Raw genomic sequence first — 25,283 nt, 5'->3', positions numbered from 1 at the left:
CTCTGGAGAACTACTCAGCAGTGAAATTAGAACATTTGTTCACTTCACTGCTCAGCAGTGATGCTAGGGTGACCATCTGGGAAGAGAGGCAGGGGTGGGCTGATGGAAGGGCCAGGAGGAGGCTGTTGGCTGTTTGGACAGCCCTGCTCTCTACTCTTTCTTCCAGAACCTACTGGGGACCCACACCAGAGCCAGCACTATAGCTGTCACTCCATCAACCCCCTAAGCTACCTGGGGATCCATAGTGAAGTAAGCCCTTTTCTGAAATAGTGAGTCTGCCTAAACAGAAGGGTGTCACATATTGTGACACACTGAGTCCACTGATTGCTACCATGTAACAGAACTCCAAGAGCCAAACCAAAACAGAGCTTTGTCAAAAGGGTTAAGTTCTTTAACCATACATATGGGACTCGTCTGATTCTCAGGTACTTCAATAAATTCACGTTAATGCATGGTCATACAAGTAATCAAAGTACTTTGCCTATGAGTGAAATGTAGGTAAATACACTGAAAGATGAGACAGTTTCCTTTCCTTCTATATGTGAAAAACTATTTAATTGTTTCCTTAACTCAAGTCTTCTAACTGGATTTATTTATTTTCGTCAACTATTTGCCTATTGACTTCAGATATCTTGTTCACTCAGGCCTCCCTTGAAGTGCTGAGGGCCAGGTGACAGCAATAATGACGAGGCCCACACTCGCTCAACACCACCCCCGACACTGTGCAGACAGACATTCCATCCACCTTCCTCCTCACACAAGTCCTGGGAAGCATCACTGCTACCACTCCAGAGGAGAACCAGAGAGGTTAAGTAACTTGCCTAAAGTTAGTAGAGCAATCTGTATGAAACACTGTGTTCATTCCTCAGACCTGGCACCCCTTCCACCCAGTTTTGCCTCCCAGATTTGGAGTGTAATCAAATCTATCTACCCTTGATTCTATTGGACTTACCAGAACCAACATCACTTTGGACACTGGGTAGTATCTAGAAAGTCTAGACCATTCTTCTTGATCTCAATGACGAGCATAGAGACTGGTAGATAGGAGGTGCTCAATAAATGCTTGTTTAACTGAATGAAATTCCCTGCCATAAAACTACTAGCCCTTCTGTCTATGTCTGCATATCTTAAACTTAATAATTAGCAGAGAGGATATCTGGAAAAACAACAACTTATTTTCACCTCTCATAGACCTGTAAAATGAATCCCATTAGTTCATTCTCAAAAAGATTATCCAACATTGTCAGTGAACAGTCCTCAAAACATAGACCTGCACTATCTGACAAACTTCCAAAGTACTGACACTATTGAAAACATCAGATTCACACAGGAGAGGAAACTTATTTGCCTTTGAAATAAAGTTGAAGGAATAAAAAAATGCTACTAGGTCTTCAGCTTTGGGAGTCTCTCTAGAACTTAGGTGAAAAGTGGATCAAACAGCACAGAAACCAATAATAGAAAAAGTTATCTCCTTATACTAGTCAAAGACCCACTTTGCTGTATACACAATTAATTAAAAGCAGAGACATGGTTAGGAATAAAGAAGGAAGACAATTAAAAGTTTTAGCATAACAACTGAAAAAAAGTAAGAGCCTGACTTTAAATAAAGGTTTTACTTGGCTCAGCCAAAAAGTCTCTTAGGTCACTACTTGCTTTTTCTGATGGGTAGGGGATAATACACTGAGATAAAGACAGGCAGAAGACACTTTCCCACCCCAGCACCCAAGAGACTTCTCCTTAATAAGTTTTGGCTTTGGTTTCACACAATTCAAGCAGCCCAGACTTTTCTCATGTTGTTACAATCACTGCTCAGGGAATGGCTTTGCCACCTTTCATCATTTATCTCAGGAAATAAAATAATCAGGACACTGGTTCATGATGTCCTCCCTAAACTCAAGCCAGGCCAGTTGCACACCCCATATTTGTGTTTCAGAGAAAAAAACAAGCTGATCCATTGCAACCAGAGCACCATGTCACTCACAAGCCTTAACAAGCCTCAAAAACTACACATCCAGGGCTAGATTATTTTTAATGTTAAGCTGTCTCAAGTTGTTATGATGATTAACCAAATAACAACAACCAAGAACCACAAAACAATCAAAGCTCCTTGGGAGCTAAAACTGTAAAAACAGAAAAACAAAAAACCTCAAACAACCTTTAAAATTGTACTGAAACTTAAAATAATGTTGTTCCAAGTGAACAGTTCTTAAATGCTCTCACCACTGAAGCCTTATGGTGATTCCTGTAACATGGTGTCTCCTGTGCACACTTCCCAAAAAATAATCACATGTGTGTCAGGATTTCTTTGCTGTCAAGACACTCTGTATGGATAATTATCAAGTCTTATTTAAGTTTATTTTCCTAGCAGCCAGCTCAGTGCCTGGAACATACGAGCTGCTCAGTAAACATCTGCTGAATCAAAGAGTAATACTTTGGAAAAATGGGTATTCAGTGGCCTCTCACAACACTGAAAGGTGCCAACACAGACATTATAACACCTGCCATCATACAGTAAGAGTTTTATAAGCCATTAACTTCTCCAGACATACTTCTCAAAATGTGATCTACAGATACCAAAGCAACAACCCTGGGGAACTACTTACTTGTAGATGCCCATGCCCTACTGTAATATAAGAATCAGACCTCTGAAAATGAGGTCTGGAGGTATGCATTTTATTTAACAAGCACACCAGATGATTTTTATACACAATGTACCACTGTCTTACAGAATGATAGCTTCATACTAGACAATACCCCTGCAGTTCAGGAAGCTGCTTCCAAGCGGATGGTGGTAGTTATTTGAAAGCATGCCTTACAAATTAAACTCAAAGTAACAGCAAACCATCTCACGTCAGAGTAAATGACCACAGCACTAAGATATTATAAGGCAGCCAGTGAGAAAAGAGTTTTGAGGACTATTAAGTCTAAAAATACTAAGTTAATGTATAAACAAACAATAGCAGTTGCTACCTATTGAGCTACTACTGTGTGCCTGGCTTTTACTATGAATTTTATACAAATAATCTTAAATTCAAAATGATCCTATGGTGTAGGTGATAACATCCCTGTTTCACAAATTAGGAAACTAAGACTTTTAAAGATTAAGTCGCTCAAGGCACAATGCTGGTAAATGGTAGAGTGGAATAAATGAATTGTATATCTACACAATGGAACACTACTCAGCAATAAGAAGGAACGAACACGCAACAACATGAATGAATCTCAAAATGAATTAAAGAAGCCAGACAAAAAAAGAACACTATGACATGATTCCATTTATGTCATAGTCTAGAAAATGCAAACTAACCTATAATGACAGAAAGCAGATAAGTAGTTACCTGGAGAGTGGGATGGAATGGGGCAGGAATGAGGGACATAACAAAACTTTTGGGGGTGATGCATATGTTTACACTTTTGTTTGTGGTGAAGGCTGCAGGGCATAGATCAAAACTTTACAGACTGTATACTTTAAATATGTACAGTTTACTGTATGTCAATCATACCTTAATAAAGCTGTCTAAAACAAAGTATAAAAGATGGAGAGACAGAGGGCCTAAGTACAAAGCTGTTATCTCCCTAACTCTATAGTATTCAATTTAATCTTATGTTCTTAAAGTATCTTCTCTCTTTTTCTTTCTGAACTTGAAAGATTTATTATGGACTATAATAGAACCATTTCTAAATACAGACACCAGGTGATCTGCAGAGCTCTTACTCTGACCTCTATAACAGAGAAGAAACAACATAAGCCTTTAATGATCACCAACACTGAATCAGTGTTCTTTTAAAGTACCATTAATGTTATTGCCATCAAAAGATTAGCACAAGAATTGGGGAAAAGATAGAAACGTTCAGTGAATCCATGTATAACAGACATATCTTGAGCACCTGTTATATGCCAGATACTTTCAGGTACCGGTATTAAAAAAAAAAATGCATAAGACACAGTTCAAATAAGTACAGAGTTGATGCTAATATCTTGAGCATTGCTGATCTAAGAAATAATGTTGTTCCTCTGTAGCCAAAGTCAAGTGGAGAGGAAAGCTTAAGAGAAAATGAAGAGGTGTGTCTATAAACTATCAAGGTAACAAACTGATGGATTGAAGGGTTAAGAGAATATGCAAGTGCAAAAATATAAAACCATAATGACCTTCAGCATGATCAGTACAAAGAGTACCAAGGATTTAGAACTTGAAACCTTCCAAAGAGAGTCATCAGAGTTATTAGCCCAGCCTTGAAAATAGCTTATCTCCCCCCCCAAAAAAACAACAATTTATAGCCATCTGTAGATTAACACAATTAAAATACTAGACCTTGAATTTGTTCTTTTTAAAAAGTAACTTGCTATGACTCAGAAAATATATAAATATTAGAAGGCATTTATTGTTTGGATTAACAGTTACAGATATGATATTGCCTACAGCAACATGGGAGGACCTCCCCACACTGCCCCCACCAATCAGATGAGCAAGGCTGCTGGGGCAGTGCCCCCTCACTCTTGGGGTAGCCTCTCAGAAAGAGGCGGCAAAGAGAGTTCTAAAATGGTTGTGGAGTAGAATCCCTCAAGGTCAGGTGTGAGGAATCAGGTAGTGAGGAGCACACAGGTGGGGATGTGTCTCAACTGAGTTACTAAAAAAAAAAGATCAGCTTGAAACAGAGCATGATAACCATTTGGCAGTTTTCTGTCAGGCAATTCCTAAACGTTTACATATATATGTATCATTTTTACCCTGTGTAGGGAAAAGTGAAGATAAATGGTCAGGGTCCCTCGGGGATTCGGAGTCTTGCTGAGCATTTGATGTAAATAGCATGTGCGCCCAGGTTTTCCTTGGTTATTGTCTAATGTAATTGCATATGTGTGTCCAGGTGTCCTGGGTTATAGGACTTAAGTATAAAGGACGAGTGGCTCTAATCCACAGCGCCCTGTGCCCCTGGATGTCCCCAAGGGGGCTACGGGAAAGCCGCCACTGCCAGATCTGCTGCAAGCTGCCACTGCCACCACCATTGCTGAGGAAGCTGAGGACTGAGCTCGTGTCATCTACCACCAGCTCCTGGGATCTTTCCCAATTACCTAGCACGTGGACCTGCGTGTGAGGGGTCTGGTGACCCACCCAGTATAATGGGTTTGAAGGGTCTGTGGGCCCTAATCCCTAGCCCTAGCAATACACCCAATTAGGAGGCAGAATAATTCATTGTGTAATGGAGTAGCTCTAAAATAAGAATGCTTAGATTTAAATTCTGGCTCAGTTATATGAGCTCTGAGATAATAAAACAGGACTAAAAAGTAGTACCCACCTTGATGATTTTTGTGATGATTAAATGAGATATACATACCAAGCTTAGCACAGTAAGTAAATGTTCACCATTGTTTTTATGTCTGAAAATGGTCATGTATTCCTAAACACTGGATGCAATTTACTAGGTAAACTTATATTAAATCCTTTTTCTGCATGTTTTGAGAATCTGTTACTGTTTTTTGTTTTTAATATTTAAATCCAATTTGGGGCTATCCATGACTACTTTCTGCCTCATTTTATCCTTAATTAATCAGGAGGGAACGATATGATGAGTTAAGTATCCTGGATCAAAACTGATTATAAGCTGGGATTCACCTGGTGATCAAAATACAGCTTCATTTTGAAAGTATCTTGCCTAGTACTTTTGTAAGACTGTCCTGTAGGGAATAAATGTCAACAAAATTAAAGTTTGAAAAAATTGAAACCCTTAGGGTATTCTGAATTTTCATATTTCTGCCCCATATGGGAAGTTGATATGATATCCTGAAAACACTAAACTAGCAAACAAAACACAGAGGTACCTACCTCCTTCTGTGGCCCTTTAATTTCTGAACATTCTTCTAGTCTTTTTAAAACATCCTGGGTAACCAAGAGTGCATCTGAGAAGATACCTTTATTTTCTAGAAGTAAATTCAGCTGGTAGTGTTTCCTCTCACACTCTATATGTAGAACAAAATGAAATAAAACAAATCAGATTCATTACTTGAAATGGTGAAAAAGTTTAAGCTGTCTGAGAACCTTCGGGTCATGTACTACACTTAACTGACATCTATCACATCAGTTATAAGTAATAACAGCATTTCTCAAGCTTCCTCCTTTGTTCTATCCTCATTCTGGTTAAAATGAGAGATAATCAGAAAAGATACATCTTGTAAGGAAAATTGAAATATAAATGGTCAGGATCCCTCGCATGTTTGGAATCTTGCTGAGCATGACCTAGCCTGTTTAATATAAATATGCACACGTGTACCCAGGTGTTCCTTGGTTATCTGACTCGCAAACTATAAAGGACACATGGCTCTGCTCCACAGTGCCCTCAGGACGCCCCAGGAGGCCACTAGGGCAGCTGCTGCTAGCTACTTGAGCTTGCATCTGAATAAAGCCTATTAATTTTTACCTATGGCTCCCAGGATCTTTTTCCTATTACCTAGCTTTGTGACATGCATGTGAGGGGTTTGTGGCCCAGTCTGCACAACGGGTCTGAAGGGTCCTTGAGCCCCAAACCCACACATCTTTATTTCAATATTGCTTTTCTGCTCTGTCGTTTATCTTCAGACTTTCAACATTCAAAAACATGGACACTTTTGAAAGAAGAATGCCCCAGTGGGGTGCTGCACTGGATTTGGGTCTTTGGTAAATTTATCAATGAAACAAAAAATTAAAGATCATTGAATCTAGTAATTGACAATAGAAGGTCAGGTTCCAAAACAACTATGAAATGCGTATTACCTGGTTCTGTGCTTGCCTCCTCTGCCTCACTGAAGGTTTGTACAACAGAGGAGGGTGCACAAACTTCAGCTGTATTAGAAGTCTCCACGGGGGTTTCTGTGTTCCCCTGCATCTCCTGAGCAGTGGGAGGATCCATACTCATCTGTTGGGTAACCCTACGGATTGCTTCTTCGGTCTCAGCTTTCACAGGGCCCGCCAAAGTGGCAGAAACCTCTGGGGAAGAATGAGGCTCTCCAACACCTTCAGAGGAAAGGATTTCTACTTCAGGCTTCTCTGCTTCCTTCCTGAGTGATTCTGAGGATGGTGTAGAGATATCCCTTACCACCTGACCCTGAACAGAGCAGTTTACAAGGCTGGTCAGAAGATTTTTACAACTAACAGCCACATCAAACATCTGTAGGCTGTCAGCTAAAGAGATGATTTTGGAAAAGTTGTGCTTGCCCACAGGTAGTTTGCCAGTGTACATCATTTCTAACAAGAGGGCGAACTCCTCAGGGCTCACCACAGATGCATCGATGGAGATGGTGTCTGTGTTGTCCAGCAGGGTTTTGAACAGGAGGCTGGCAGCAGCCAGGACAAGTTTGTGAGCCCTGAAGTAAATGGTACCAATGGAAATGGTACAGTCACAGAACTGCTGCTCCTTGCACAGAGTATAGAGCTGCTGCAGCAGCTGTCGGCTGTAGTTGGGGAGCTCCATTGTGTCAACTCGGCCCTTAGGACTTCTCTCTTCTTCCAGAGTCCACTTTGTGAGGATCAGCCCTAGAGAAACCCACAAAATACCATGTTAAAACTTCACAAGTACTTAGGGAGATACCCTGAATGAATGCTGAACAAACAAAAAAGGCAATTCACTTATTCATTCAACAAATGTTGCTCAAGAGAGGGGACAGCGTGCCAGGTATGTTAAATTAATAATGATAATTTGTTTATCTAAAAGAGGCTATGCTTGGTGCTTTATATAGATGATCTCATTTAATCCTCACAATGACTCAGTGGAAAAGATATTGTTTCCTCCCCATTTTACAGATAAGACTTAAGGACCAAGAGAACTAGTCTAAGGAAAACAGCCATTAAAAGGCATGATATATCTCACTGACTCGGAAGTTGTAACTACACTACTGTATGCCATTCCTGCCCCTAAGGAGCTCTCAGCCAACTGGAAGAGACAAATATATATACAGAGACTTATAATACAATATCCTCAGCTTAATCAATCTATTGTAGCATTTGACAGAAGTCATCATTCCCTCCCTCTTAAAATCTATTTTTCACTTGGTTCTCTTGATTCTCCTACTGATTCACTAGCCATACCTTCTCAGTTTCCTTTGTTGGCTTCTTGTCACTTCGGCCCCTCAAGTAGGGACTGCTCTAGGACTCAGTCATCCCACCTCTTATCTTCTCTCTCATCTGATTCCATAGCTTTGAAAGATCATCTAAGTGGTGACAGCATTCAGATTTATATCTACAGATCAGAACTCTCCTCTGAACTCCAGATGTATACCACCAGCTACCAACTCAACATCTCCAACTGGAAGCCTAATAGGTTTCTGAAATCTAACAAATCCAAAACTCTCCTGCCATTTCTTCCCCAGTTCACAGCAATTCTGTCTTTAGTTGTTCAGACTAAAAATCTGGTCTGTTTAGACTAAAAACCAAGTCATCCTTGACTCCTGTTTTTTCTCATACCATATATCCAATCCTTTATAAATCCTGTTGGCTCTACCTTCAAATATATCCAATCACTTATTGCAACCGTCACTGGCTCCATTCTGGCCAGTCAAGCCACCATCACCTTTTATCTGGATTATTGCAACAACCTCCTAACTGGTCTTCATGCGTCCACCCTTCACTAGTGCTGTCCCTACCTCATCCTATCTTCAACCCAATAGTAAGAATGATTTAGTCACTTCTTTGCACAAAGCCTTAAATGGCTTCCAGGCTTAAACTCAAAGTTCTTATAATAGCCTCCATGATTTTGCTCTTATTAGCTTTCTAACCTCATCTTCTGCCACTTTCCCCCTCACCCATCCTGCTCTAAGTACACTGCCCTCCTTGCTGATCTTGGAACATACTAAGCATGCTTGTGCCTCCGAGTTTCCTCACAAAAGTGCATGGCTGGCTCTCTCACCTTCACCAGGTCTCTGCTCCAAGGCCATATTATCAGTGAGGGCTTCCTTGACCACATTCTTTAAATAGCAACCTCCCCTCCAATCTCAGAATATCCCACCCCTGCCTTGTTCATCATAGCATTTATCACCTACTGACATACTGTATTTTTACTTAATTTTTATCTATCTCCCTTCACCAGAATGTAAGCTCCATTAGGGTGGGAACTTTATTTTACCTTCTGCTGTATCCCAGGGCTTTAAATTCTAACACAAATATTATCAGTTACTTGGTGGAATAAATAAATAAATGGAGGGAAATGTAATGATAGAGACTAGTACATACAAACCCAGTTTGAGGAATAGGGGAGTCCAGGAGTTTACAGTAAAGCTTTGAGGAGATAACAGCTGACCTGTGTTTTAAAAGATGCGTAAACTGATGAGGTAAACAGAGTGGGAGAAAAAAGCATTCCGGTAGGGAAGCCTGCATGAAGCACACAGATAAGAAAACTTCCCGCAGTGGCAGGGAGGAGGATTAGGAGGTGAGATTATAAAGAGTTCAGAGGTACTGGAACATGAGGCAGGAGACAGGGAGTGTCAAGAGATGAATCTGGACAGGCAGGCAGGGATTCTGGCCACAGAGAGATATATAGGCCATGCTTGGGAGCTTAGATTTTATCCTGAAGGCAATGAGGAGCCATTGAAGGGTGTGAAGGGCTTTAAGCAGTAAAGTCACACGGTCAGATTTGCATTTTAAATATATCACCTAAGTGATATTTATACAGAATTTGAAGGGGATAATGCTAGAGAAAGGCTCTGTTATTACAAGAGATCAGGTGAAAATCAATGAGGACTTCAATCAGGAGAAGTGGTAACAGAAGAGAGCCAAAAAAGTATTTGGAAAGTATACCTGTCATGATTTAGGGTGTGAATGGATGTAAAGAAAAGAGAGAGACAACTCCAATGTTTCTGGTTTGGTGAGTGGGCAGACGATGAGATGATCCAGACAATACAAGAAAAGCCAGTTTAGAGGTAGAGACATCTAGTTCAGTTTGGGGTTTGAGGATCTTATGGTGATGACAAAATTGTATAATCTTACTTGTATAAAGAAAAAAATACACTAAGGGTAGAAAGACATATGTCAAAATTATGGTTGTTGCCTTTGTTAAGAGGATTATAGATAATTCTCTTTCCACCCCACCACTACTTGTTCATTTTCCGACATTTAAGACTGGCAAAATAGAAAAAATAGATAAAAATAGAAATCAAAATATTTCTGAGTTCTGGTTTTGAGGCTGGCATATAAGGAGCTTAGAAGTCATCACTCTGTCCTAACAATTACAAAGCTGAACAAACTGAAAAATCAATAACTCTTCTTAAATTAATCAGAGAAGAGAGGTCACAGGGCACACCACTGTCCCTTGGAGACAGACAGGCAGACACAGAATTACAACTTGATGAAAAGAAATTCATAAGCAAAAGTCTCCATGGGAACAAGTACCAGGTTAAGAAAACCTGAACTGTAATTAATGAATTGACGGAGGCTCAGTAAGCACAACTCTGAGAGTTAGAAACTCCAGGAGGACCTAGTCACAGAGAGCCCTCCACACTTCGGTGAGTTTTATCTCCTGCAGCTCCACCAGGTCCTCACAGTGAACATTAGAGAAAAATCCCCTCTTGCTTCTGAACTTCTGACATGGAGGAGGAAAAGATAACTATTTTGAAATACACCAGAGCACTCTGTTCTTAACAAGGTCTGCCCTCAGGAGAAACTATTTTACCAGAGCCTAACCTGCTGGGGTTTTATCAGAGCCTAACGCACCGGAGGGAAAAAATACCCAACTCCCTACAGCCATCCTGTACCACTTAAGGGGCAAAAGAACTGAGAAGCACTTACGAAGTTCACAGTCTAGGGGCACAGGCTCACCAAAAGCCTGAGACCTAATCAGAGGACTACAGAATAGTTCCTCTCCCACATCTTACTACCACATCACTAAAGGCCTATTTATGGCAGTTCCTTTTACCCAGTACATCATGTCCACCTTTCAACAAAAAGAACATATTAAAAGGGAAAAAACATGGTTTGAAGAGAGAGAGCAAGCATCAGAACCAGACTCAAATATAGTAGGAATGTTGTAATTACCAGACCAGGATTAAAAAAAAACAAAAAACTGATTAATATGCTAGAGGCCTTAATGGAAGAAGTAGGAAACATGCAAGAGCAGACGAATAGTAAACAGAGATGGAGATTCTAAGAAAGAATAAAAAAGAAATGCTAAAGATCAAAAACACCATAACAGAAATGAAGAATGCCTTTGCTGGGCTCATTAGAAGACTGGACACAACTGAGTAGAGAATCTGAGCTTGAAGATATGACAATAAAAATTTCCAAAACTAAAATGCAAAGTAAAAACACTGAATAAAACAGAACAGAATATCTAAAAACTGTGGGAACACTACAAAAGATATAATGCAAAATGGGAATATCAGAAGGAGAAGAGAGAAACAAACAGAAACAATATTTTAAGCAATAATGATTGAGAATATCCCCCAAATTAATGTCAGACTCCAAACCACAGATCCAGGAAGCTCAGGAAACACTAAGCAACATACATCTAGGCATATTCAAACTTCAGAAAATCCACGATGGCCAGGCTAACAGACAGAGAGAGAGAGAGAGAGAGAGAGAGAGACAACACAACTTATTAATATTAGAAATGAAAGAAGAGATATTGCTATAGATCCATGGACACTAAAAGGATAATAAAAGAATACTATGAACAATTCTATGCCTACAAGTCTGATAACCTAGATGAAATGCTTTGAATAACACAATCTCCCAAAACTCACACCAGAAGAAATAGACAATCTGGATAATCTATTAAAGAAATGGAATCAATAATAACCATCTCAAAGTGGAAGCAACAGGACCAGATGAGTTCACTGGTGAAGTCTACCAACATTTAAGGAAGAAATTATACCAATTCTCTACAATCTCTTCCAGAAGACAGCAGCAGAGGAAATACTTCTTAACTCATTCTCTGAGACCAACATTAATCTAATATTAAATCCAGACGAAAACATTATAAGAAGAGAAAAATCACAGACTAATAACTCTCATGAACATAGATGCAAAAATCATCAAAAAAATGTTAGCAAATTGAATTCAACAATGTGTAAAAAGAATTATACAACATAACCAAGTGGGATATATCCCAGGAACTCAAGGCTGGCTCAACATTCAAAAATCAATTAATGTAATTCATCATATCAACAGGCTAAAGAAGAGAAATTACATAATCATATTAACAGATACAGAAAATCCAATACTCATTCATGCTAAAAACTCTCACCAAACTAGAAACAGAGGGGCACTTCCTCAACATAGTAAAGAACATCTACCAAAAAAACTATAGCTAACATCATAGTTAACTGGTGAGAAACTTTAAGCTTTCCTGCTAAGATCAGGAGCAAAACCAAGGATGTCCCCTCTCATCACTGCTTTTCAATACTGTACTGAAAGTCCTAGCTAATGCAACAAACAAGGAAATAAAAGGTATATAGATTGGGAAGGAAGATATAAACCCTTCTTTGTTTGCAGTTGACATGACTGTCTGTGTAGAAAATCCAAGAGAATTGACTAAAAAAATAAAAACAAAAACAAAAAACCTCCTGCAACTAATAAGCGATTATTAGCAAGGTTGCAGCACACAAAGTTAATATAAAAAGTCAATTGCTTTCTTATATACCAGTAATGAACAAGTAGAATTTCAAATTAAAAACACATTACCATTTATGTTAGCACCCTAAAATACGAAATGCTTAGGTATAAATCTAACAAAGTATATACAAGATTTATATGAAGAAAACTACAAAACTCTGATAAAAGATATCAAGGAAGAACTAAATAAATGAAGAGAGATTCCATGTTCTTGGATAGTAAGATTCAATACTGTCAAGATGTCAGCTCTTTCCAACTTGATCTATAGATACAATGCAATCCCAATCAAAATCCCAGACAAGTTATTTTGTGGATACTGACAAGCTGATTCTAGAGTTTATACAGAGAAGCAAGAAATCCACAATAGCCACCAACTCAATATTGGAGAACAAAGTCGGAGGACTGATATTGCCTGACTTCAAGACTTACTATAAAGCAACAATAATCAAGACACTATAGTATTGGTGAAAGAATAGACAAGCAAATCAGTGAAACAGAATAGAGAGCCAAGAAGTAGACCTACATAAATATAGACAACTCATCTTTGACAAGGCGCAAAGGCAATACAATGAAGGAAAGACAGTCTTTTCAACAAATGGATCAGAGACCTAAATGTAAAATGCAAAACTATTTTCATATGCTTGTTGGCATATGAACTCCTATAAAATAACATGGGAGGAAACCTGGTTGACTTTGGGTCATTTTTTGGATATAACACCAAAGGCATATTCATGAAAGAGATAATTGATAAGCTGGACTTAATTAAAATTAAAAAGTTTTGCTCTGCAAAAGACAGTGTCAAAAGAATAAGACAAGCCACAGCCTGGGAGAAAATATTTGCAGATACATTTGATAAAGAATTGTTAACCAAAATACAAAAGCGCTGGCTGGTTAGCTCAGCTGGTTAGAGTGTGGTGTTATAACACCAAGGTAAATATACAAAGACCTCTTAAAACTGAATAAGAAAATGAACAACCTGATTAAAAAATTGGGCAAGAGACCTGAACAGACCCTCACCAATGAAGACATACAGACAGCAAATAAGCACATGAAAAGATGCTCAACATTATATGTCTTTAGGGAACTGCAAATTAAAACAATGAGATACCACTGTATGCCTATTAGCATGGCCAAAATCCAAAACACTGACAACATCAAACGCTGGTGAGGATGTCAAGCAACAGGAATTCTCATTCATTGCTGGTGGGACTGCAAAATGGTATAGCCACTTTGAAGATAGTTTGGCAGTTTCTACAAAACTAGACATACCCTTACCATATGATACAGCAACCGCACTCCTTGGTATTTACCCAGAGGAGCTAAAGACTTACTCCATACAAAAGCCTGCACACAAACAGCAGCTTTATCTATAATTGCCAAAACTTGGAAGCAACCAGAAGTAGGTGAATAGATAAATAATATTCCAGACAATGGAATATTATTCAGTGCTAAAAGGAAATGAACTATCAAGTCATGAAAGGACATGGAAGAAACTTAAATGCATATTATTAAGTGAAAAAAGCGAATATGAAAAGGCTACATACTGTATTATTCCAACTACATGACATTCTGGAAAAACTATGCAGACAGTAAAAAGATCAGTGATCACCACAGGTTAGGGGAGAGGGAGCAAAGCACAGAGGATTTTTTGGGCAGTGAAATTATTCTGCATGAATCTAAAATGGTAGATTTATGTCATTATACATTAGTCAAAACCCATAGAATGTGCAATGCCAAAGTGAACTATAATGTAAAATATGAAATTTGGTTGATATGATGTGTCAATATAGGTTCATCAATTATAAGAAATGTCCCACCATGGTGCAAGATGTCAATGCTGGGGGAGGTTGTGCATGTGTGGGGAACGGGGGTGTATAATATGGGAATCTTCTGTACTTGCAACTCAATTTTGCTGTGCACCTAAAACTACTTTAAAAAAAAAAAGCTTACTAATTAAAATAAAATTTTCCAAAAATAAACTTTTCAGTTCTAACCCTAAACTCCATCTACACCATGGTACCTAATATTGTTGGGCATTCATAAATTGATATAATTTTTTCAGTTTGCTCAAAGAGGATCTTTAAGAACATGTAGCCCTACTGCTTGTGTATACTCTGTGTTAATATCTGTACTATAAAAATGCATACATTTTTAAAAATAGATAAAGAAACAGTCCTAGGAGCAAACTGACTTGCTACAATAGTAGTAGCAGGAGTAAGAGTGGAATTTGTATCTCTTAGTACTTATGAAAAGAGAAAAAAAGAAAACTTTCATATGATTTAAAACAAGCAAAAGTAGGAGCTATTTTTAGAAAAAGTACGTAACTGAAAAATTTTAAATCAACTTATTTTATATCTGAGGAAAAACTCAGAACAAGAATTCAATTTGTAAATAGCAGAAAGTATAAACTAGTAAACAGGCAATGATGTGCTTTTTCTAAAGAACAAAATATATCAACATATTATAATTGTTTTGTAAGACAAGACAGACTTATAGAATACAGTAAAGCAAAAGACTACCTGGACATACATTAGATCTTTTAAAATATCCTTATTAATACAAAACAAGTGACTGGAATTACATTTTCAGGACAAATTTAAAATGTTGTCTTACCATCATTTTTCTGGAGAGGGTATCTACATCTTTCATCAGATCCACCAAGATACAAAGGAAGATATTATGAACTCTAACTATAGGACTGTGTGGTCACAGTTATTTAATATTTTTGTTAATAACTAAATTAGAAGAGAAAATAATAGAATAACTAGCAGAATTAGCAACTAGACAAAGTTTAAAATAATCAAGCCAAATTATGTCGCTTACGAATACACAGATACTAAACACTAGAAACATACAAACTAAAAACATTGAGCAGTAAAAGAAGAATGGGGACAGTTAAGACCGAACACACTCAAAGGTGGTTACAGTCTATATAATAAATTTAAGTTAGCAATGTTGTCGAAAATTTACTAAAATTAGTAGGAATACTAGTTAGAGGGAATACTGATTTTAGCAAAATGGCACACTGAGCTGATGTAAATGGGTCTTTTCTCCCACTACAAACATACAGAAATTTTGAATAAAACATAACGAAAATGCTTTTAAAATACATAGTCAAGCTTAAAAAAAAAAAAAAAAAAAAAGAAATCCCTAGGCACCCGAAAGAGAGAACATTATCAAAGCTAGAATAATAAGTGCAAGTTGAGACCATGGTGGCCTGAAGGGGTTTCAAATTCCTATACAGGCCCTGGGCTTGAAGGAGGAAGCATTAACGCTCACATGGAGACTAGAAATGTAGCTTAAGGCAGGTAGAAGGCGGGAGAGTTAAAACTGAGACCCTTGATAAAGCCCAGAGCCTCAAACGCCCATCCTTCCTTGACATGTCGTCTAAAAAAATCTCTGCTTCACTGGCTCAGGGAAAACAGCAATGAAAGTTGTTAATTATCTGGGCCTTGAGTAGGATAAAATGCACTCAAAAGAAATGTAAAATGTTGGCCTATGCCATACAGAGGCACAGGATACAAATTTACACTCTATATTATACAGGAATCCCTACCTGAGAAACTAACATAAAAACTGCTCTCTGGCATGCAGCAGAAAAAGCCCAAATGCCCATCATCAGATGAGTGGATACGGAAAATGTGGTACATCTACACAATGGAATACTACTCAGCTATAAAAACGAATGAAATACTGCCATTTGCAAAACATGGATGGACCTTGAGAGAATTATATTAAGTGAAACAAGTCAGGCACAGAAAGAGAAATACCACATGTTCTCACTTATTGGTGGGAGCTAAAAATTAATATATAAATTCACACACACACACATACACACACACAAAAACCGGGGGGGGGGGGGGGAGGAAGATATAACAACCACAATTATTTGAAGTTGATACGACAAGCAAACAGAAAGGACACTGTTGGGGGGGAGGGGGGGAGGGAGAAGGGAGGGAGGTTTTGGTGATGGGGAGCAATAATCAGCTACAATGTATATCGACAAAATAAAATTAAAAAAAAAAAAAAGAAAAAGAAAAAACTGAAACCCTTTCATAACCCAAAGCACAAGGACACACAATAGGGAAAAAGAAAAATACAGAAAAGAGTCTCACTATTACAAACAATACGGGAAGACCTGACCGTGAAAGGTAAATCTATAAAAGCTAACAGGATAATATGTCAGATGGGATCTTTGAAGCTGGGGTAGGCAAAGACTTCCTGAACAATGCCTCAAAAGCCAAAAAAAGAGACTGAATTTGACTATATAGGTATTAAAAGTTTCTGTCACAGAACACTATAGACAGATTAACAGACAAATGTATATATGGAAAAAATGACAGATAATATTTGCAAAGCATAAATACAAGGAATTAATATTTAGAATATGTGTGAAATTCCTACAAATCTTAGAAAAAATTACAATTCAAAAAAATAGGCAAATTGGCTAACAAGTAGTAGTAGTAGTTGTTTAAATAGTAATAGCATCTAACATTAATTTGATGTTTATTATATTCCAGAGTGCTCTTTATGCTTTACATATATTGATTAATTTCATTCTCTTAACAACTTGATTAGGCAGATACGGTTGTTATCACCTTTTACTGAGGTGACTAAGGCTTGGAGTTGTTGGCTTTTCTCCAAAATCTCACAGTAATATGTGGTATAACCTGGATTTGAATTCAGGGAATCACTGGTGGGGTATATAAATTGATACAGCTGTTCTGGAAAAGCAATCTGGTAATATTTAGTGAGATATGTTGTGCACATATACCTTGTAACCTAGATATCAACCTCCTGTGTACATATCCTAGAGAAATTCTCACATAAGTCCATAAGGAAACATGGCCAGAAAGATCACTGGGGCATTGCTTGTGGAAGCAGGAAGATGAGAGGCAATTTAGATGTCCATTACTAAAGAATGAATAAGTAAGTGTGCAAGATGAATACTGTGGGATACAGTGCATTAGGTAAGAGAAACAACTAGCTATTCAGATAGAATCATGGATAGATTCTAAATATCCAGTATTGAGTGAAAAAATAAGAAAGAATGAGATCTAGGGCATAATACCACTTATAAATTACAAACACATAATCAAAAAAAACACATTAAATAAGACTACATATGCAAAGACATTTTATCAAATACATTAGAGAGAGTGCCTATAGGGGGAGAGGGAAATGGGAACAGGAGTTGTAGGTGAGGGAGGAAAATAAAACAAGACGGGCCCTACTCAGACAAATAAATGCTAAAGTGTTACAGAAGAGGATCTCCTCACAGCCCCCCAAAAAAGACAAAAAATGAAAATAAAATTTTATGAGGAAATGAATCATGTATCTTCACCATGAAGGAAAGTCATTGGATGCAGGAAATAGAAACAGCACCACCAAGAATTGTAAAGTATAAAAATTAAGGCTGGCCAATTAGCTCAGTTGGTTAGAGTGTGGTGCTGATAACACCAAGGTCAGGGTTTGATCCCTATGCCACCCAGCTGCCAAAAAAAAAATTATATATATATATGAAAACTATTAAAATGCTATAAATTAATTGTGCTTCATTTTAGCAGACTGACAAAATGGAAAGTCATAATGAAAGGAAAGACAGCATGAAAAAAAAAAAGGGCCGATATGAAAAAGAACCCAAAGAACTTCTAGCACTAAAAAATGAAGTCACTAAAACTCATCCGTCAATGAATTAAATAGGTTAGACATAGCTAAAGAGAATATTAGTGATCAGGAAAAGAAGTCTGAGAAAATTGTTCAGAAGATAGCAGAGAGTTAAAAAGACAGAAAATATGAAAGAGAGATTAAAGGACATGGAACATAGAATGAAAAGGCTGAACAAGCATCTACTAGATGTTCCATATGGAGACAATGGAGAACATGTGGGAGAAGCAATTTGAAGATATAATTTCTGAAAATGTTCTAGAATTAAAGACAAACAGGAGTCTTCAGAATGAAAACTTCAAAATATCAACACATACAAAAAATTTAAGCAAACCAAAAGATATTACAAGAGAATAATGTCTAGACTGATGCAGATTTCTCATTAACAACAATAAATATCAGAAGACAATGGAGTAACAGTTTTCAAATATTAAGAAAAATACCAACCAACCAAGGATCTATATGAACATAACCTATCATTTGAGACTGAGTTTCAAACTAAGATAACAGACACAGACACCACCACTGAAAGAATTACCATAAGAAGGAAACTGAACAAGAAAGAAGGAATAATATGTTTAAAAAAAAAAAAAAAAAAAAAAAGCAAGTAGCAAGCAAAGAAATTGCTAAATATCATATGCTGCTTATTACTGTGTGGTGTGCTTACACTTAAAACAGTACCCAGCATGTAGTAAGTACTATATAAAATCTTCATGTACCTCTTTCAGGTATAGAATTCTATTATTAAATAAATATATATAATCATGAGGAATACACTAGTGATTTGGAGGCTACTGAAAAATACTATAGAGGTTAAACTATACTTTGCTGATCTCACAACTGAAATGTAAAAGCCTCTAACATATTTTACTGGTTTTGCCTAACTCCCTTTGCAAGGATGTTAACTGGAGGAGAGAGAATATAGCACTAGATATGATGAAGTGAAAGTGTGCTTTTCTCTAGGTAAGAAACTATAGTGGAACATTAGACATTGGAATCTCCAAGTCCTGTAGATTCATGTATAGAGGCAACCTAAATTATGTTACTAAGCACTTACTGAAATTGCTAGGCTTGGGAAAATTGTCAAAGGTCCCACGGGAAGAAGATTTAAGCAACAAAAGAGCACCAGAAAGACAGATGTTCCTCAAAGGAACAACATTAACGTCTCAAGAAAAGACTATACTGATATAGAATAAAGATACTTAGAAAGATGAAACATAATTGGCTGAATCAAGTGCTGTATAATGACCCAAAACACAAAGGGGAACTCAACATAAAGTAGAAACTAGGGCAGCTTTCTAAAAGGAGCACAAAGAATATTTATTTATTTATTTAAATTTTTATTCTACTTCCAAAAAAGATTTGAAAGTTTGAGGATTCTCTAAGTTACAAAGAAACAACAGTCACACACAGGAGAAAAACCAGAAAAAGCAAAAGTGAGAACTATGTCATAGTTTGTAGGAAACATGGAATTCCTTTAATGAACAGAGAAGACAATAACACCAAAGACTGACATTCTCAATATACATTGCTTAATTATATAAAGTAGATGTTCTGAATCCACAATTGCTGGCAAGTTCCCTAGCAAGGCACTCAAGCAAAACCCTCTGCTGCCACTACTAGAGAGTAAAGGTTCTTTTCTGTGCCTCAGGGAACTGGACCTGCTATTCCCCAATTTACTGTACTAATTTTCTAATAAGTCTTCAACCAGCGATACGCACGTCAACCAATAACTATTTATGGGTCAATTGCCCACCATTTAATCAGCACATTGCTAGGTGCTATGTGGGAGCCAAGTGAAATATAAAACAAGATCTTTGTCCACAGAGAGTTGGTAATAAAGTTGACCCAACACTGGAATAATCGAAAACAAAACTATTAAAAAGACCCGATCCATAAGAGACAAGGGGAGGGAAAGGAAGAAGAGGAGAGAAGGGAAAAAACAGATTATTCCCAGCAAGTGGCAAGAAAAGGGTAAGGGCTAGATCTGGTAATTGCAAATTGGGTACAATTTCAACAGGTAAGGGTGAAAAGATAAGGAACTTAAAGACGGAGAAACATGAACCCACTTCTGGACAAGGCATACTTGGCATGTATGCTGGAAATAAAGTATGTGTACAGACAACTGGCACAGCACCTGCCATTGGAAAGGCATCCAGTAAGTAGTTGCCATCACTATTATGGACACTGGGCTGGCTAGAGTGGGTCCCCAAAAATACCCATGTAAGAGTTAAGTGTGCTGCATAAGGCCAAATAATGAGCAGAGAAACTTACACCTGCTTTTTAAGGGAGGAGCTTCTGAAACAGGAATGGCACAGTTAAAGCAAAGCTTTACCAGTGACAGGTAAGATAGACTCATAAGGGGGTTCTGGTCAAGATGGCAGAATAGACGGTTCCCAGAGTCACTCTCTCCCACAAATCAACCAATTTACAACTATAAAAATGTAACATCAGCTAAGCTGGGGCCACTGGAGCTTAGGGGAAAAGGAGGAGAGACCTACGGAGTTCCTGATGACAGGAGAAACCATGATGAGGGAAAGAAAAAACTGCTGAGTGTTTTGGGCTGCTGCCGCTTTAAGGCTGGAACTGATGAGCGCACGGAGCTGGAGCCAGAAGAAGCCGGAGCTGGAGCCAGAAGAAGCCGCAGCTGTGCCCTTCAGATGGAGTTACTTGGAGGCGCAGGGGAGAAGAGGACCTTGGCAGCCCCCAGGACAGCAAGACCACTAATAGGGTTCCCATGGACCCACACAGGAGCGAGGAGCCAGAACAACTGAAAAAAGTGAGCCATTCAGAGGCTGGTGAGTCATCGCAAGGGACCATCATAGGGCCCGTCCCACGGGAAGTGTTTGGAGCACAGGCTGTGGGGGAGATGGGCCCACCGGGAGAACACTGGGACACAGCAAGGACAGCCAATCCGCCGCTCTATCAGCACAGGACCATTCAGAGGAGAATGGTCGGGAATGCAGAATTGCATGGGGTGCAGTTTGATGAAAAAACTCAGACCCAGATCAGAGTTTCTACACAACCCAGATCCACTGGGTCTCTGGAGAGCCAGAAGTACCTATAAGGTCAACCATTAAACTCTGAGCTGCACAAAAAGCCTTCCCTAGGGAAACAGCAGCAAAGCAGCAATTTACAATTTAGCTCAACCACACAGCTCAAGTACTGGTTCCCACAGGGAGTTCTCCCATTTTAGAAGTAAGCAAAGGAGAAAAAATTAGTTCCAGCCCAGGTACACCACCAGAGCCTTGGGGCCTGCCTGGGAACCTGAGGCTTGGAGCCAGGGACTGGACCCCACTCCCACATCCAGGAACACTGCACCAGCACCTTGGGGCCCACCCAGGGACCTGAGGCTTCGAGCCAGGGACCGGACCCCCCACCCACAACCAGGCACAGCACCAGCGCCTCGTGGCCCTGCCTGGGGCATGGAGCTAGGGGCTGGACCCCCCTTCTACAAGCAGGAACACCATGCCAGCACCTCAGGGCCTGCCTGGTTACCCAAGGCATGGATGCGGGGACCAGACACACCCCACCACCAGGCACACTGCCAGCACCAAGGAGCATGCCAAAAACCTCACCTCCATGTGGGTAGCCCACCACAGCCACCACAATAACCATGGCTGCCACAAAAGTGGCTATATGCCACAACCACCACGCAGATGGTTTGCCAGCCACTGGAGTACATTGACACAAGGAGAGTCACCAGCAGAGATAAAGAAGAGGATGTCTCTCTCCACAAAGCCCATTTCAGAGTGACAGAAGAAGCATCTGCTCTATGATAATATTGGGGGACCTGATCACACCTCTCAGCATCGGACAGATCATCTAGGCAACAAATCAACAGAGTAACCATTATTCTTTCAGAAGGAGAGAAGAAATCTAGGATAATGGGAAGGGGGAGGGAAAGGGAGATGGGGAGAGATTGGACAAGAGGCATAAAGAATAATTACGATTTGTAACAATATATATGCTACTAATATTGATTTGATCAACACATCTCAATGTTGAACCCCCAAAATATGTATAATCAATTTTGATTCAATAAAAAAATTAATTTTTTAAAAAAAGGTAGACCAATAAGGGAAAAAGACTGGCACTGGGAAGCAAGAACAGGCATCCTATACATACTGTTTACCAGTAAAGAACTGGAGGTTCATGGAGCAAAAGTTAGACCCATCTCTGCCTGGGTTTATGTATTTCAATATCCAAGAGAGAAAAATCATTATAATTCTTGATCAAGGATCCTTGACTCTGGTTCCCCTAACAATTCAGCCCTCTCATTCATGCACATCTACCCTATGGTCCAAGATATCTCTCTTTTGGTCTGACTTGATGCAACGTTACCTGTTTATTTTTTTATTGTTGCTATTGATAATCCTATCTCCTGAATAAAATCTTCACTTCTGTCTTGATGCCTGGGCTCTACTGGAACCACAGAACTGGAAGGGATCTTGGAGAGCCCTATTCATTGCTTTCACCAAACAGTTCATTACTTTATCTATCACGTACTCTTCACATGACCAAATGACCTTAGTCCAATCTCCTTCCTTTTTAAGGGAGGAAACTGAGGTCCTGAGAGGCTGAGTTGCTCTCTGATCCTAGTATGCTTTTACCCCATGGCTATCTAGTATCTCACAAACAACCAGAGTCAGGTGAAATAACAGGCACTCTCAACATAATTAGAGCAAAGATCACACATTCAGAGACAAATGGGGGATTTGCTACACACAAAAAAGATGATTTAAAATGTAAGGTATCTAAGGAATCAGCTAAGTTAAAAGAGAACCCCTAGTAATTATTTCTGAGAATGCAAGGAGAATTGGTGAGGTTAGAAAAGGGTGACTGTAGCTGTTAGCGGGCCCAGATTTCTCAAGTTCAAAAGCAGCTGTCATTTGGTCTCTTCTCTTACACTGAGGGCCTGAAAGGCAGCAATGTATAGTGCAAGGTATGCAATTTTTTTTTTTTTTTTTGGTAATTGACATGCCTGGGTTCATGACAGTATCTTTCATATGTATTGTTATTGTTGTTTCTAATGTTATCATCATTCCATCCCAAATGCTAGTCTACTGCGGTTCCAATCCCTAAGATTTAAAGCAATACCTGAATGGCCTCTATGCTTTCCTAAAATACATTCTGGTCATTGGGAAATCCAGGTAGCCAGAACAGCTCTGAAACTCCAGCACCAAAGGGTCTAAAAGGGCTGAATCAGGCATAAAATTCATCTTTGGCAATTTGGGAGACTATCTAATTAGCTGTGTCATGGATACCAAGCAGGGATGATGCTGAGATAATAATGCCTTGCTTATATACTGGGATTTACAGTTTATAATCCCATTTATCTTCATTTTATAGATGAGGACTGAGGCTCAGAGATGTTAAATGCCTTGTTAACAGCCACAGAACTAAGCCCAGGTCTCAATTCCCAAGCCATGGTTCTTTCCTCTATAACGCGAAGGCCTCACTGGATGCTAAGACTTAGCCAACACTTTTGCAGATAATTCTCCCTTCCAAGAGCTCAACAGCCATTAAGAAGTATAGCTGTCAACTCCTGGTTACTTAACATGAACACTTAAAAGTCTCACCCTGAGGGAACTGGTCAGTGAGCCAACAATGTCTACTGCTCTATCGGCTCAGGAGACCACATTTTTCTCAACTACCAATTCACACCTCATGACAGTTAGCCCTAATGATATCCCACTCTCTTTTCATATTCTACCATGTTATAATAGGATATTATTTATCAAATATAACTACTGATAATTAAGTACCTTATATGTTCCTAAGCACTTTTTACATATTACCTCTTTTAAATACTAACAACCCAGTAAGACAGTTAAACCCAATTTACAAATAAGTTCCCTGATAATGGAGATATGGAGAGGTTAACTAATAGGTCCAAGGATACATAGCAAATCAGCAGAGGAACTGAAATCTTCATCCAGTCTGTCTGGCTCTAAACTTCATGCCCTTTTATCCACTAGAATAGTTTGTCAAATTTTAATGCCCACAAGAATCACCTGGGGATCTTGTCAAAGACAAGATTTTGACTCAGAAATTCTGGAGTGAAGCCTGAGATTCCGCATTTCTAAAAAGCTCCAGGTGACACAGATGTGGTTGGTCCAAGGAACTCTCTCTGAGTGGCAAAGTACTGTATGATATTTCCTACCCTCAAATCTCATTTTTTCATACCTAATTATTATCCAAAATGTTTTTAGCAACCTTTCACCTCTAAGAAGTCACAAGTCATCCTTAAATCCCTCTCTTTTGCACCTGCCCTTGGCTACAGTCAGAAAAACAAACTCCGGAGTACCTCTGGGAATAAATTTACAAAACATGGGGATTCTAATAACCAAGCCTTAGACAAGTAGCTCTGTGGCCTTGGAATTCAATTCAGAAACCTGGTCTTCCAGGGCCAGCTCAGCTTCCCTGGCTGCTGCCCTAGTAACTAGACCCAACAGTTCCCTATCCCAGGTCAAACTGCTGATGACCTAGAGTGAAGTGGTCAACTGGACCTGGTTAAGTCTTGGAAGAGCTACAACGGTACAGCAAATCAATAAATGTACAGGCATATTAAACTGAATACTGTGACGAGACCTTGGCTCAAAACACTATATATGACCTACTGTGACATTTCTCTTCTAGCCACTATGCCATCTGTCTTCCCCCACAGATCAGACAACTCTACTTCTCTTACATAGCCTCCTACCCAGATCCCCTGAAAGCTGTACTAAACAGCATTTCAAGGCAAGTATTATCTTTTTTAGTGCAAAATCTAAAATTAAAGCTCAATATTATGTATTGTCCTGACACCTGGTAAAATCGGGAGAGCCTAACCAGAAGTACCCCTCCCCACTCTGCTCCTGTGGATAAGGTCCCCTACCAAATAATCCTCTTTATCAAAGAAACCAGGTGCAGTTCCTGCTTATCCCTGAATAGTAGGTTTCAGTTCCCTGCCAGCCCCCCAAAATTAATCGAACAAGCCAATCACATCTTCTGGTGGGACCAGGGAGCACCTCATCCTCTTGACATTACAAAGGCTGCCTC

The 25,283-nt window shown here is 39.0% G+C and overlaps 1 protein-coding gene across 1 annotated transcript in view; it reads right to left on the bottom strand.

Annotated features, from left to right (window-relative positions):
- Nucleotides 1-25,283, bottom strand: part of ZBTB40 (zinc finger and BTB domain containing 40) — an 82,026-nt gene that overhangs the window by 34,924 nt on the left and 21,819 nt on the right. The window contains exons 2-3 of the mRNA XM_063104515.1: nt 6,747-7,505; nt 5,823-5,956 (exon numbers count right to left, since the gene is read on the bottom strand). Of these exons, the coding sequence (XP_062960585.1) occupies nt 5,823-5,956; nt 6,747-7,443 (831 nt within the window). The 5' untranslated portion in view covers nt 7,444-7,505. The remainder of the gene's footprint in view (nt 1-5,822; nt 5,957-6,746; nt 7,506-25,283) is intronic.

The sequence above is a fragment of the Cynocephalus volans genome, chromosome 8 (assembly GCF_027409185.1).
Source record: "Cynocephalus volans isolate mCynVol1 chromosome 8, mCynVol1.pri, whole genome shotgun sequence".
In the NCBI taxonomy this organism is placed as follows: domain Eukaryota; kingdom Metazoa; phylum Chordata; class Mammalia; order Dermoptera; family Cynocephalidae; genus Cynocephalus; species Cynocephalus volans.
Note: the sequence above shows the minus strand (reverse complement) of the source record. Positions and strands in the feature narration are given on the sequence as shown.